The following is a 14,213-nucleotide window of genomic DNA, read 5'->3' on the forward strand; positions in this document are numbered from 1 at the left end:
ACTCTTAGGATCCACCTCACTCTCAGGATCCACCTCACTCTCAGGAACCACCTCACTCTCAGGAAAATCCGAAACCAGAAGAATTTTCCATTCCTCTGAAAGCCTGATTCTCAGTTTGTCTCCTCCAGCCTGGAAACTCTCCAGCCTCTCTGTTTGATGACTGAGGACCGTCCTCCTGGTCCTGACTCTGGATTCTGATCTGAATCCTCAGAGTTTCTATCAGTTTAGTTCTAAATCAGATCAAGTCCTGATTGGAGGAGACTTCAGTATTCATGAGGATGTTGATAAGGACAGTCTGGTACTGCATTTCTCTCTCTCCTAGACTCAACCGGTGTCCATCAGTCTGTCCATGAACCCCCTCACTGTCACAACCACACCTCCACCTCCTGCTAACATGTGGAACTGAAGCTGAACATCTGGTTGTGTTTCCACAGAACGCTTTTATCAGACCACCAATCAATCACTTTGGAATTTGGACTGATCAACTACACTCCACTCAGGAAAACTGTAGTTTCCAGATGTTTGTCTGATCAGGCCACACCTGGATTTAAGGAAGTGGTTCCATTGGTGCTAAATTCAGTGTCATGTCCCACTGTAACAGAGGGCGTTGTTGTCCACCCTCGTCCCTCCCAAACTGATCATTTTATCCATAGAGCAGCAGCACCTTAGCAACAACTCTGGACTCTGCTGGCCCACTAAAACAGAAAACTATGAATCCAAGGAAACAAGCACCTTGGTACGGTTCTGGAACCTGACAGCTTCAACAAGAAACCAGAAACTGGAGAGAAGATGGCGCTGCTCCAAACTGGGGGAGTCACATGGAGTCTGGCAAGATGGCCTTAGAACCTAGAAGAAAGCCCTCGGTAGAACCAGAGCAGCCGACTACTCAGCACTAACAGAGGAACACAAGAGCAACCCAGGTTCCTCTTCAGTCCTGGAGCCAGACTGACAGAGAGCCACAGCTCTACTGAACCAAGTAGTCCTGTTTCCCTGAGCAGCAAAGAGTTCATGGACTTCTTTAATGACAAAATTCTCCTGATTAGAGAGAAACTTCTTCTCCTGCTGCCCTCAGCTGACAACTTGGCCCCTAGAACCCAGAACCCTGAGAGGTCACCCTGTACCTGCTTCCTCTAGGTCACATGATCAGGAAACACTCCATTAATGTTCACTGCTATGCAGACGACACTCAGCTGAACTCATCAATGATCCACATGGAACAAACCAGCTGACTGAACTGGAGGCCTGTCTGAAGGACAGGAAACATGGAGGACCATCATTTCCTTTATTAAACTCTGATAAACTGAAGTTCTTGTGCTGGGCCCAAACACCTGAGGACCACCTGATCTGATGAGACAGGTACCCTGGATGGCACCACCCTGGCCCCCAGCACCACCGTAGGAACCTAGGAGTTCTCTTTGACCAGGATCCTTTAACTCCCACATTCAACAAACCTCCAGGACGCCTTCTTCCATCTACGTAACATCGCTAAGATCAGACACATCCTGGCTCAAGAAGATGCAGAAAAACTAGTCCCTGCTTTTGTCACTTCCAGGCTGGATCACTGCACCTCCCTCCTACCAGGCTGGACTAATAAGTCCCTAAAGACTCTCCAGCTGGTCCAGAACGCTGCTGCCCCCCTGACTAGAACTGGTAGCAGAGACCAGGTCTAGCCTGGACTGCTTCTCTGCATGGCTCCCTGTCAGATTCAGAACAGAATTTAAAATTCTTCTTCTACCATCAAAGTCCTCAACAATCAAGCTCCTTCATCCCTGACAGAGCTCCTAGTCCCCTATGATCCAGCTAGAACCCTTCACTCCCAGGATGCAGGGTTCCTGCTGGTTCCTAGAGTTCTAACAGTAGAATGGAGCCAGAGCCTTCAGCTATCAGGCTCCCCTCCTGTGGAACCGTCTCCCAGTTTCAGTCCAGGACCCAGAACCCCTCTCTAGGTTTAACAGCAGACTTAAGACCTCCTTGTTGATCAGGCTTATGGTCAGGACTGCTTAGGCTGGCCCTTAGATCTGCTGCTATGGGCTCAGACTGCTGGGATCTCCCATGATGCACTGGGCTTCTCTCTCCTCCTCCTGTCCTCAGACGTGTTACTAACTCCTCTTCTTCTCCCCTCATCCCAGATCCTGGTGCTGCTGGAGGAGGCTCCAGACCTGAAGAGGCTCCAGCTGCCACCCGTAGCTCCACCTGCTCACGTCCCCGTCTGTCCATCAGTCTCTCCTCCTTTCTCTCTCTCTGTCTTCCTCCATTCTCTGTCTTTGTCTCTGTCCATCAGTCTCTCCTCCTGTCTCTCCCTCTTTATCTCTGTCCCTCTCTTTCCTTCTGTCTCTCTGTCTTTGTCTCTGTCCATCAGTCTCTCCTCCTTTCTCTCTCTCTTTCTCTCTGTCCCTCTCTCTCCTTCTGTCTCTCTGTCTTCCTCCATTCTCTGTCTTTGTCTCTGTCCATCAGTCTCTCCTCCTTTCTCTCTCTCTTTATCTCTGTCCCTCTTTCCTTCTGTCTCTCTGTCTTCCTCCATTCTCTGTCTTTGTCTCTGTCCTGCTCTCCTGCTCTCTCTCCGTCCCCACTGATCCTGGATCTGCTCCACCTTCCTGCTGGTAAAGGAAGGTTCTGGTGGCTGCTGTTGCAGGATGTGCTGCTGATGGAGAATTGTTGGGTGGAGGTTCATTGAAGGAGGGAGGTGCTGGACCTGCTCTACTTGGACAGAGTCAGGACAGAACTTTGGTTGGGGTTTGGTGACACACAAACAAACCTGACTTGACCCTCAGGAACCACCTGAGTCTCACTGGCCCACATCACGTTCAGAACAACAGAATCTGGTTTGCTAGAAATAACCCCAGGTGACCTTTGACTTTTAACCCTTTGACTGCGGGTCTCAATTACAGCAGCGATGGCAGAGCCTCACTCCCTTGTCTCATGCTGCTGATGTCACTTCTTGCCTCCACTTGGTGGCACTAGACAACACCCACTTCCTGTGTGAGATGTAGCTGTACATCAGGGGAAGACAACACCTGAGTCATGTGATGTTGGTTCCACCATTCACTTCCTGTAACCACCAGGTGGTGGTAAGACTTAAACTCAGCTTCTCTTCATCAAAGATTCGATCATGTGACACCAGTTTCTTATTCTACGGTCAGACATCAAACACGGCTGCCTCCTTGCTCACCATGTGTTGCTAACGGTCACCGTCATTCATATTTCACTTGTATGGTCCCCCCCCCCCACCATGACATCACTGTATCAGCTGAGCAGAGCGAATGTTAGTTTAGTGTCTGACAAGTTTCCATGTCAGACAATCCATTTTTATTCAAGGAATTTGATGACAGTGTGTAAATGAGCCGCGTGTGCACAGAGGAACATGCGTGCTCTGCCATGCACACGCGTGTTCCTCTGACTGCATTCACAGAGGAGTAACTCCGTCTCCCCCGTCTCCTCCATGCTGAGCAGACTCAGCAGAGGTGAGGGTGAGGACAGATTACATTCTCCCTAATAGTTCAGATGATTATTCACACTTATAAATTGAATATGAGGCAGACAAACAGAGCCGCTAGTATTTTAAATACATATTTATAGGGCCGACTAGAGAGGGATTTGTTCGACCACATGCACTTAAATTGGATGTGATTCCACACAATGGAGAGAGAGAGAGAGAGAGAGAGAGAGAGAGAGAGAGAGAGAGCGCAACGTCTCATTGTGATGGCAGACTTGACAAATGAATTTCATCTCTCGTCACATTCAACATTCATCTCCTTCCTGCAGCAGCAGAAACCCTCCGGAGAGAGAAAAGCACTCATTTGTGTTCATGATCTGAATGTGCGATGTGAGGAAATGAGAAGAGATCCACTTAGCAGGCTCTTCCTCCCTCCTGAGCCCCTCCAAAGGCTCCCGAGAACGCCAACGCATGCACGTCCGCACACATCTGCACAGGAGTAGAGGGAAACATGAACAGAGTTTTCATTCGTCCAACACAGAGGAAGAACAACATCCACACTCTTCCACTACAGGGAGTCTCTAAGTGGCATCCAGGGACCCCCCCAGGTCCTCCTGGGTCCTCCAGGGACCACCCAGCTCCTCCTGGGTCCACCTGGGGCTTCACTTCAATGATGAATCCTTAACTTTCACTGAAGGCTTGTGAAAACTTCAAACAAGAAATCGTTTTACTGTGCAGCCATTTTTCAGTTCAACAGTTAAGCCTAAATTCTTGCTTGTGTTGTACGTCGCTTTGGACAAAAGCATCTGCTAAAGGAAACTGTACAATTGTACAATTGTAGAATTGTAGAACAGTCCGAATGAATCTGCTGCGGATAAAAGGTGATTAAGGAGATACAACATTTACTTTCAGAAAATCTGGACGTTGGCATTAAAAAAGAATTTTCCACAAAAAATACTATTTTGTTTTCAAATCTAAAACTTAAAAATGTATGTTTTACATCTGTAATGATTGTTCATCGTTTTAAAAATTTCCAAACGCTTAATGAAGGAGAAACAAACGAGTCAGTCAGTGCAGAGCGGAGATGGTTCCTGTAGTTTGAAAAGTATTCTGGTACATAAAGAAGGACGCGCCATCCTACAGAGGACACAGAGACATGGAGGAACCAGGCCAGACTCCAAACCCAGGAAAGAGAGGTTGAGTGAATGTGTTGTGGAAGGTGTGGAGGTGGATCAGCGTGTCTGAGGACACGCTAAAGAAGGACAGAGTCCCTGCAGGACAGTCCACATACACCGCTGCTCTGTTCGAGGCCGAGGACACAGAGATGCGTGTCTTCCTGTTATTGTGAAGGACCCAGTAACCACGGTGATCGGAGCAGTTCAGACTCCAGGACTGGTCGTCCTTCCCAAACACTTTGTCCCCTCTGTCTCCTCTGGACGTCACCGCTATGTCCACATCTCCTCCCCACTCCACCTCCCAGTAGCAGCGGCCATTCACATCGTTTCTACACAGCAGCTGAGACCGGATGTCCCACCCATCCGGATGATCCAGGTACGACTCGTAAACGGTCGCACACGTCACCGTCTTGTTGTTGTTGGACAATTTCAGGTTTATCGTGAGTGTGTCTGTGTCCAGATTCAATTCCTGGAAATCTGATGGGGAGAACAAAGCAGCTGAAGGATTTACAACATACTTACATGTTCTGTCACTTTATACAAATACCCTGACTTGATAACTTATACAATAAATAAATAATACTCGTAAATTTATAAATCAAATGAAATCCACACTTACACTTCCTCAGACCAGGTTTCAACCACTGCTCCCCATCGTGGTCAATCCTGGAGACAGACGCACCGTCAGAGTGAGTCGCGGTCGGGGAGATCACGTCGGTAACGTTAAATTTACGGTTTTACTCCCGGCGTGTTTTATGGCCACTAATCAAAGATGAGTAATCCTGTTTCTGTTGCAAGTAGACGAAGAGCTGCATTTCTGATTTTCCCAGAATTTTATGTTCGTCATCAACAATCACCTCACCAGAAAGTGAAGCGTCTTTAGAAAACAGCTTTCGAACTGAAGCCCCTACGCTGCCGAGGTCCAGTAGGAGGCGGTGGGGAGGGACTGTGCTGCTGCTGTGCTTCAGTCAGTTACAGCTAGCAAGCTTGGGGCAGTTTAAGATGTAGGAACTTTGTCAACAACAGACTCTTGTCCCAAAATGACAGGAAAAAACATTCAAAATTAATTAATTAAAGGTCATTGATGCTCAGACCGCCTCCAAGCAGAGACTCCGATGCTTCGTCTCCTCAAAGTTCAAAGATCCTGAACGAACCCTTGAGTATTAGTTTGGCTTGGAGACAGAAACATGAATGGAAACAATCATCAAGGTTGTAATGTAACGACAGTGCTTTCAGTCAACAAAGTCAAAAGGTACAAAAAATACAGTCAAAAAACTCTGACCAAACTAGTGGCACTCCCCTGATCCACAGGTATGACCTGTCAGGTGACCCCTCTGCCGGCCCACCGTTACTGAACAGCCAGGTAGGGCTGCAGTACATTGTCCATCTGTACCTGCATCCGTACCTGAGAATTTCCAGCCTCCAGCATAGATCTTGAAGCCCAGCAGACAGCAGCTTCACTCCAGAGTCTCCTGGGTGGTTGTAGCTCAGGTCCAGCTCTCTCAGGTGAGCCGGGCTGGAGCTCAGAGCTGAGGCCAGAGATGCACAACCGTCCTTGGTGATCAGGCAGCCGGACAGACTGCAAACATAGCTCAGTCAGTTTGGTTCACTAACAAGCACCTAAACCAGGATGAGCAGGGTTGAAGTCCAAACCTGAGAGTCTCCAGGTGACATGGTGGACTCTCCAGACCAGCACACAGCTGCTTCACTCCTGAGTCCTGCAGGTTGTTGTTACTCAGGTCCAGATGCCTCAGACTAGACGCCGGAGAGCTGAGAACTGAAGACAGAACTGCACAGCTTCTCTCCGACAGGTTACAGCTGCTCAGCCTGAAGAAGACACATGGACAAGTGGTTCATTTGATCGCCTGCTGAGTAATTTTGAAAGAGTCTAACTTTGACAGGACAGTTTCTGCTGGCAGTTGCTCTGTGGAATGACCCAGTCAACCCGTCAGGTTAGTCGCTGTCCCCAACGCTGCTCCTCCCTCATCATGATCAAGATCCACTCCTCCATCACCCTGAAAACAACCATGTTGCACTCCTGCTTCAAATTCAGAGCAGGTTAAAAGAATAAAGTGCAGCATGTGTTCTTGGGGGACTCCAGTCAGAACCATCAAAACAGGAATTGCTGCTAATCTGTGAATGGAGAATCTGTTCTGCATGTCTCACTTCAACTGTGGAGAGAAACCTTTTAGTTCACTGTCCAACTGTAAGATGAGATCCTGTGGGTCCATGTTGAAGCAACGGCAGGATGCAGGAGTGACCCCAGGATCCACTGGGTTCTCCTTCATCGCATTCTAGCAGTGACGTCCATCCATCCATCCCTCCATCCATCATCCATCCATCATCCATCCATCCATCCATCATCCATCCATCCATCCATCATCCATCCATCCATCCATCATCCATCCCTCCATCCATCATCCATCCATCCATCCATCCATCATCCATCCATCCATCCATCCATCCCTCCATCCATCATCCATCCATCCATCCATCCATCCATCATCCATCCATCCATCCATCATCCATCCCTCCATCCATCATCCATCCATCATCCATCCATCCATCCATCCATCCCTCCATCCATCATCCATCCATCATCCATCCATCCATCATCCATCCCTCCATCCATCATCCATCCATCATCCATCATCCATCCATCCATCCATCCATCCATCATCCATCCATCCATCCATCCATCCATCATCCATCCATCCATCCATCATCCATCCCTCCATCCATCATCCATCCATCCATCCATCCATCCCTCCATCCATCATCCATCCATCATCCATCCATCCATCATCCATCCATCCATCCATCCATCATCCATCCATCCATCCATCCCTCCATCCATCATCCATCCATCCATCCATCCATCCATCATCCATCCATCCATCCATCATCCATCCCTCCATCCATCATCCATCCATCATCCATCCATCCATCATCCATCCCTCCATCCATCATCCATCCATCATCCATCCATCCATCCATCCATCCATCCATCCATCATCCATCCATCCATCCATCCATCCATCCATCATCCATCCATCCATCCATCATCCATCCCTCCATCCATCATCCATCCATCATCCATCCATCATCCATCCATCCATCCCTCCATCCATCAATCATCCATCCATCCATCCATCCCTCCATCCATCATCCATCCATCCCTCCATCCATCATACATCCATCCCTCCATCCATCATACATCCATCATCCATCCATCCCTCCATCCATCATCTACCCATCCATCATCCATCCATCCATCCCTCCATCCATCCAACCATCCATCCATCCATCCCTCCATCCATCATACATCCACCATACATACATCCATCCATCCCTCCATCCATCATCTACCCATCCATCATCCATCCATCCATCCATCCCTCCAGCCATCATCCATCCATCCATCCCTCCATCATCCATCCCTCCAACATCCATCATACATCCATCCATCCCTCCATCCATCCACCCATCCATCATCCGTCCATCCATCCACCCATCCATCAATCCACCCATCCATCCATCCATCATCCGTCCATCCATCCCTCCATCCATCCCTCCATCCATCCATCCATCCATCCATCCCTCCATCCATCATCTACCCATCCATCATCCATCCATCCATCCATCCCTCCAGCCAGCATCCATCCATCCATCCCTCCATCCATCCCTCCATCCATCCATCCCTCCAACATCCATCATACATCCATCCATCCCTCCATCCATCCACCCATCCATCCACCCATCCATCAATCCACCCATCCATCCATCCATCATCCGTCCATCCATCCCTCCATCCATCCATCCATCCATCCCTCCATCCATCATCCCTCCATCTTCCCCCTCTTCTCCTGTTGAGGGTGGTGGGGGTGGAGCCTATCCCAGCAGCCTTCCCCCTGGACAGGTCACCAGTCCATGGCAGGGCCAACACATAGAGACAGACAACCATTGGCTCTCCCAGCCACGCCTACGGTCAATTTAGAGTCTGGATTAACCTGGTCCCTCTTGATGTCTTTGGACTGTGGAGGAAGCCGGAGTACCAGAGAGAACCCAGCAGGGACAGGGAGAACATGGAGACTCACCCAGAAAGACCCCGTGCTCCAGCCGGGGCTCCACCCACAACCTTCTTGCTGGGGGGCCACAGGGAGGACCACTGCTCCACTGGACTGCCCTATTTGAACATCTGCCTTTGGTTCATGAGTTGTAAATATTGATCCACTACGCCATTCTTGTTGGGACTTCCTGTCTGTCTGGCATGTACCTGAACTATGCTGTGGTGCCTTTGGATGGATAGCAAGTGGCCTCTTGAATGGCTGCTGCTGCTGATGGTGGAATTCTAACTTTTCATAACTTTTTGTTATTGGGAAAGAATTGAGGTTGGAGTTGAGCTTTGTGAGCAAAATGAAAATAGTGGTGAAGGGTCATTGCTCGGAAAACAAAAACAAACAGCTGTAGTCAGACCTGAGAGTCTCCAGGTGACATGGTGGACTCTCCAGACCAGCACACAGCTGCTTCACTCCTGAGTCCTGCAGGTTGTTTTTACTCAGGTCCAGATGCCTCAGACTAGACGCCGGAGAGCTGAAAACTGAAGACAGAACTGCACAGCTTCTGTCCGACAGGTTACAGCTGCTCAGCCTGAAGAAGAAATGTTTATATTTCAAAATGTAACTTGAGCATGAACGTAAAAACTATGATGGACCAATAAATAATGGCACGCCATACACAGACCTGAAGCTGTTAGGGTTATTTGTCAATGAGTAAAAGCTAAACAACTCCAACGTTTGCTAGCCAGTGATACAAAGTGAACAAGGAGATGGAATGACATGACCTCTACGCATCATGTGTTCCTCACAGTAAAGCATCCATGCGGCCGTCAAGCACACTTGCACCGAGAATCAGCGCTATGTGTTCATACCTCTGCCCTTTAGCCGTGTGCTGTTCTGTCTTCTTGAATCCTCATTTTTACAGTTCCAACATAACAGGATTAGCCACACTTTACCAACAGCTGTGTCTGACCTGAGGGCTTCCAGCTTCCAGCGTATATCCCCCAACAGCAGCTTCACTCCAGAGTCTCCTGGGTGGTTGTAGCTCAGGTCCAGCTCTCTCAGGTGAGCCGGGTTGGAGCTCAGAGCTGAGGCCAGAGACGCACAACCGTCCTCGGTGATCAGGCAGCCGGACAGACTGCAAACAGATTAAATTAATCAAGTCCATCCAGCAATGCATCCATTTACTGCTGCTTAAGCAAGACCGGGTCATGGTGGCAGGACACTGAGAGGGGAAACCCAGACATTTAATCCCTCTGGTGTGTTCCGTGATGTTGTGGGTGCTCAGAGTACTGCCGACAGCTGTCTAGGCTCCTCCCTCTATTGCTAAGACTAAACCCAGGCACTCTGCTGAGGAAACTCATCATGATGTCCAAAGACGAAGAGGAGGGGGCCCAGGAAAGAGCCCTGGGGGACTAGTGTAGTGAAGCATTAGCAGCAGATAAAAAGATGAGTTTTGATGATTTTCTTCATTATCAAGCTGGTTTAATGGTCTTATACTGATATTTGTTACCCGGCGAGGTTGGAAGGAGATATACTTTTTTTCCATTATAAAAACCAAAATCAAAGCCTGGAAAGTTTTGGCTGTGGATAACGCTGCGTTGACGTCCTTCAATCCAGGTGAACCCCTCAAACATCAGCAGGCTCAGCTTGGTCTGCTCCAAGGTCTTTGTTTAACGTTATTTAGCAAAGCTTAATAGACTTAACAAAAGTAACTGAGGGGGGTGGGCCTTAGCCAAGGGTCACTGGGATTATAATGTAGTTTGAAGCTGATACCTCCTTGACTGATGCTGCATGACTTCAAGGTTAAACACCTCAGCAGAACCAAGCCAGTCTGGAGCCAATTGAAGCATCTACATGGCAATAAATTAATCCTCAACCAGATTATCGAGGTCAACGTGGAGGAGTAGGATTTCAGTGTGTTCACATGCGTTTTAAAAGTCTAGTTTTTGTCCGACTAACACAGTTAGAGCTTTATCAAACATGACAGGCTGCTGGGACCACACTGATCCAGGGTGCGTTTGTTCAGTGAGAACCCTGCGGATGTTGACCAACTTGACTAACAAGCACCTAAACCAGGATGAGCAGGGTTGAAGTCCAGACCTGAGAGTCTCCAGGTGACATGGTGGACTCTCCAGACCAGCACACAGCTGCTTCACTCCTGAGTCCTGCAGGTTGTTATTACTCAGGTCCAGATGCCTCAGACTAGACGCCGGAGAGCTGAGAACTGAAGACAGAACTGCACAGCTTCTCTCCGACAGGTTACAGTCACTCAACCTAGAGGGGATTGACAATGTTGAAAACATACTGCATTTCTGATGTGTAAAACTGAATGTGATGATGCAGAGTTCATTGTACCTACAAAGTTTTACATGAAGCTTTGACCACCGGCAGCAGCCTCAGAAGAGCCTCCTCGGAAGGGGAGTACTTCTTCAGGTCAAACACGTCCAGATCCTCTTGAGAGGACAGTAAGATGAAGCCCAGAGCAGCCCAGTGAGTCGGAGACAGTTTATGGTTGGACAGACGTCCTGATCTCAGCTGATGTTGGATCTCCTCCACCAGAGAACCATCATTGAGTTCATTCAGACAGTGGAACAGGTTGATGCTTCTCTCTGCAGACAGATCCTTCCTGATCGTGTTCTTGATTACCTCAACTGTCTTCTGATTGGTCTCTGAATTTCTTGCTGTTTGCTTCAGCAACCCTTGTAGGAGATCCTGATTGGTCTGCAGTGAGAGACCCAGGAGAAAGCGGAGGAACAAGTCCAGGTGTCCATTTGGACTCTTCAAGGCCTGGTCCACAGCTCTCTGGTACAGGTGTTTTAGTTTTGGCTTCTCTCTCAACATTTTGGGCAGTAGTAAACGGGTTTTGTGATCTTCTAGCAAATTGACACCTGAGTTGATGAATGTCTGATGCACATGAAGAGCAGCCAGAAACTCCTGCACACTCAGATGGGCAAAACAGAACACCTTGTTCTGGTACAGTCCTCTCTCCTCTTTGAAGAACTGATTCAGCATTCCCGAGTACACTGCGGCCGCTCTGATGTCGATGCCACACTCTGTCAGGTCGCATTCATAGAAGATCAGGTTGCCTCTCTGCAGCTGATCAAAAGCCAGTTTTCCCAGAGATGCAATCATCTTCCTGCTCTCTGTTGTCCAGTGAGCGTCCGTCTCAGCTCCTCCATCATACTTGACCTTCTTCACTTTGGCCTGAACCACCAGGAAGTGGATGTACATCTCAGTCAGGGTCTTGGGCAGCTCTCCTCTGTCTCTGGTGGTCAACACGTCCTCCAGGACGGTCGCTGTGATCCAGCAGAAGACGGGGATGTGACACATGATGTGGAGGCTTCGGGACCTCTTGATGTGGGAGACGATGCTGCTGGCCTGCTCCTCATCTCTGAATCTCTTCCTGAAGTACTCCTCCTTCTGGGGGTCAGTGAACCCTCTGACCTCTGTCACCATGCCAACACACTCAGCAGGGATCTGATTGGCTGCTGCAGGTCGTGAGGTTATCCAGAGGTAAGCGGAGGGAAGCAGTGTCCCTCTGATGAGGTTTGTCAGCAGTATGTTGACTGAGGAGGACTTGGTAGCATCGGTCAGGGTCTGGTTGTGGCTGAAGTCCATAGAGAGTCGAAACTCATCCAGACCGTCAAAGATGAACAGAACCTGGAACTCTTCCAGCCTGCTGATTCCTGCTTCTTTGATTTCGGGGAAGAAGTGATGAACAAGTTCCACCAAGCTGAACTTTTTTCGTTTCAGCACGTTCAGCTCTCTGAAAGTGAACGGGAACATGAAGTCTATGTCCTGGTTGGTTCTGTCTTCAGCCCAGTCCAGGGTTAACTTCTGTGTTAGGATCGTCTTCCCGATGCCAGCCACTCCCTTTGTCAGCACCGTTCTGACCGGCTTCTCTCTTCCAGCTGAGGCTTTGAAGAGGTCTTCTTGTCTGATGTTTTTTTCTGGTGCCACTGTTTTCCTGGATGCCGTTTCGATCCGGCTGACCTCGTGTTGGCCGCTGACCTCGGTCGGCTCTCCCTCTGTGATGAAGAGCTCCGTGTAGATCTGATTCAGACGGCTTGAGCTTCCTGGTGCAGCCAAGCCCTCACTCACCTTCTGAGACGTCTCTCTCAGTCTTGACTTGAGTTTCTGCTGACATTCAGCAAGAATCTCTGAGGGGAAAAATATAGTAAATGGATATCATGTATATTAGTAGAACGGATCAATGATGTTGGATGAAAACCTTTTCGAATAAATAACAAATAAAGGCCCATTTAGCTTCTTCAACAACAACAACAACAGTGTCTGTGGCCTCTTTGTCTTCAAAGAAATCAGGAAGTGTTGTACTGAACGGCCCAATGGACAGAGATCCCCTCGATCGATCACTGAGTCAATCAATGTTTGATCATCAATTTGACTGTTACATTGATTTATATTCGTTATGCCTGTGGCAGAAAATACGAATGAAAACATTTGATTATCTATATTGTATTTGAAACCTGTGCTGAATGTTAACAATGAGTTTCTACTCTTTTAATCTCAAAAAAAGTCCCAACATCAAACTCTGGCTGGACCTTGACTTTGGTTGTGCCAGGCAGCCTCCACTTGTTGTTCTAGTGAGTTCTGGGCTCCAGTCTGAGTGGCCCTGATCCTCCGTCTGGATCAAGGAGACCTGGATTCTACCAGATGACCTGGAGAGTTTGTCAACTGACATTTGACATTTGGACGGTTTAGCTGCTGTTAGCCGTCAGTCTTCATTAGCTTTACGTCTTTGGTGGCGCTTGTCAGTGAGAACTGGAACTTCTGGGTGAAGAATTGCTTTAATGTCACCCTTTTCGAAATGACACCACAACTTACCTGCTGGTTCTGAGATGGTGTTTGATAAACTGGCCACCAGATTGTTCTTGTTCATTTCTTTCAGAACCATTCTGGTCACCTCAATGGTGTTGATGCTGTACGTGTGAAACATCAAGTCCACGATGTCCAGGCGGTCTTTCTTCTCCAGTTTGGTCACTGCGATGGCTGGGAACCTTGCAAGGAGTGTCTCCTGCTTCAGGTACCACTTAAATTCCTTGAACTCTTGTTCGTCCAGATCTTCCAGCATTTTTTTAAGGGTTACTTGAGGCGTTGCCATTGTTACTCCAGGCCAGGATCCAGAAGACAGACAAAGACGGACTTCTGTGACGAGCAGCCAGACTTCAGAGTTCGGGAGGCGGACTCATGACGTTCTCAGGGTTTACCAATACCTGCACAACCTTTATCACAGATGAGGCACACACAATCATGATATCTCCTCATTTGATCAACCACTACTGTGTTTTTAATGAATACTAAGAACGCACAAATTATTTTCATGACTTGCAACCCATTTGTGACACGTCAAATCCTGCTGACTCACGCAGAGGTGACGTTGGTCCCTGCAGGGCCGATGTCCTCTGACTCTGGGGAGAGTGATCCTCTGACTCAACCTGCCAGTCGCTTCCTCACAACTTCACTTACAAACAGGCATGAAACGGAAAAAATGAAAGAATAACATGAGACTTTTTTATAGGCTGT

General features: G+C 48.4%; 1 protein-coding gene across 1 annotated transcript; it reads right to left on the bottom strand.

Annotated features, from left to right (window-relative positions):
* Positions 1-4,570: 4,570 nt before the first annotated feature.
* On the bottom strand, positions 4,571-13,791 carry LOC147243530 (NACHT, LRR and PYD domains-containing protein 3-like). Its single transcript, XM_086188225.1, has 9 exons — positions 13,515-13,791; positions 11,029-12,829; positions 10,770-10,943; positions 9,640-9,804; positions 9,085-9,258; positions 6,262-6,435; positions 6,014-6,187; positions 5,228-5,274; positions 4,571-5,085 (listed from the first exon to the last, which is right to left on the bottom strand). The coding sequence occupies exons 1-9, from the start codon at positions 13,789-13,791 to the stop codon at positions 4,571-4,573; spliced, it is 3,501 nt and encodes a 1,166-aa protein (XP_086044351.1).
* Positions 13,792-14,213: the final 422 nt, after the last annotated feature.

Source organism: Aulostomus chinensis, chromosome 19 (genome assembly GCF_037954235.1).
Source record: "Aulostomus chinensis isolate RoL2024-O1b breed Wild chromosome 19, RoL_Achi_v1.0, whole genome shotgun sequence".
NCBI classification, from domain to species: domain Eukaryota; kingdom Metazoa; phylum Chordata; class Actinopteri; order Syngnathiformes; family Aulostomidae; genus Aulostomus; species Aulostomus chinensis.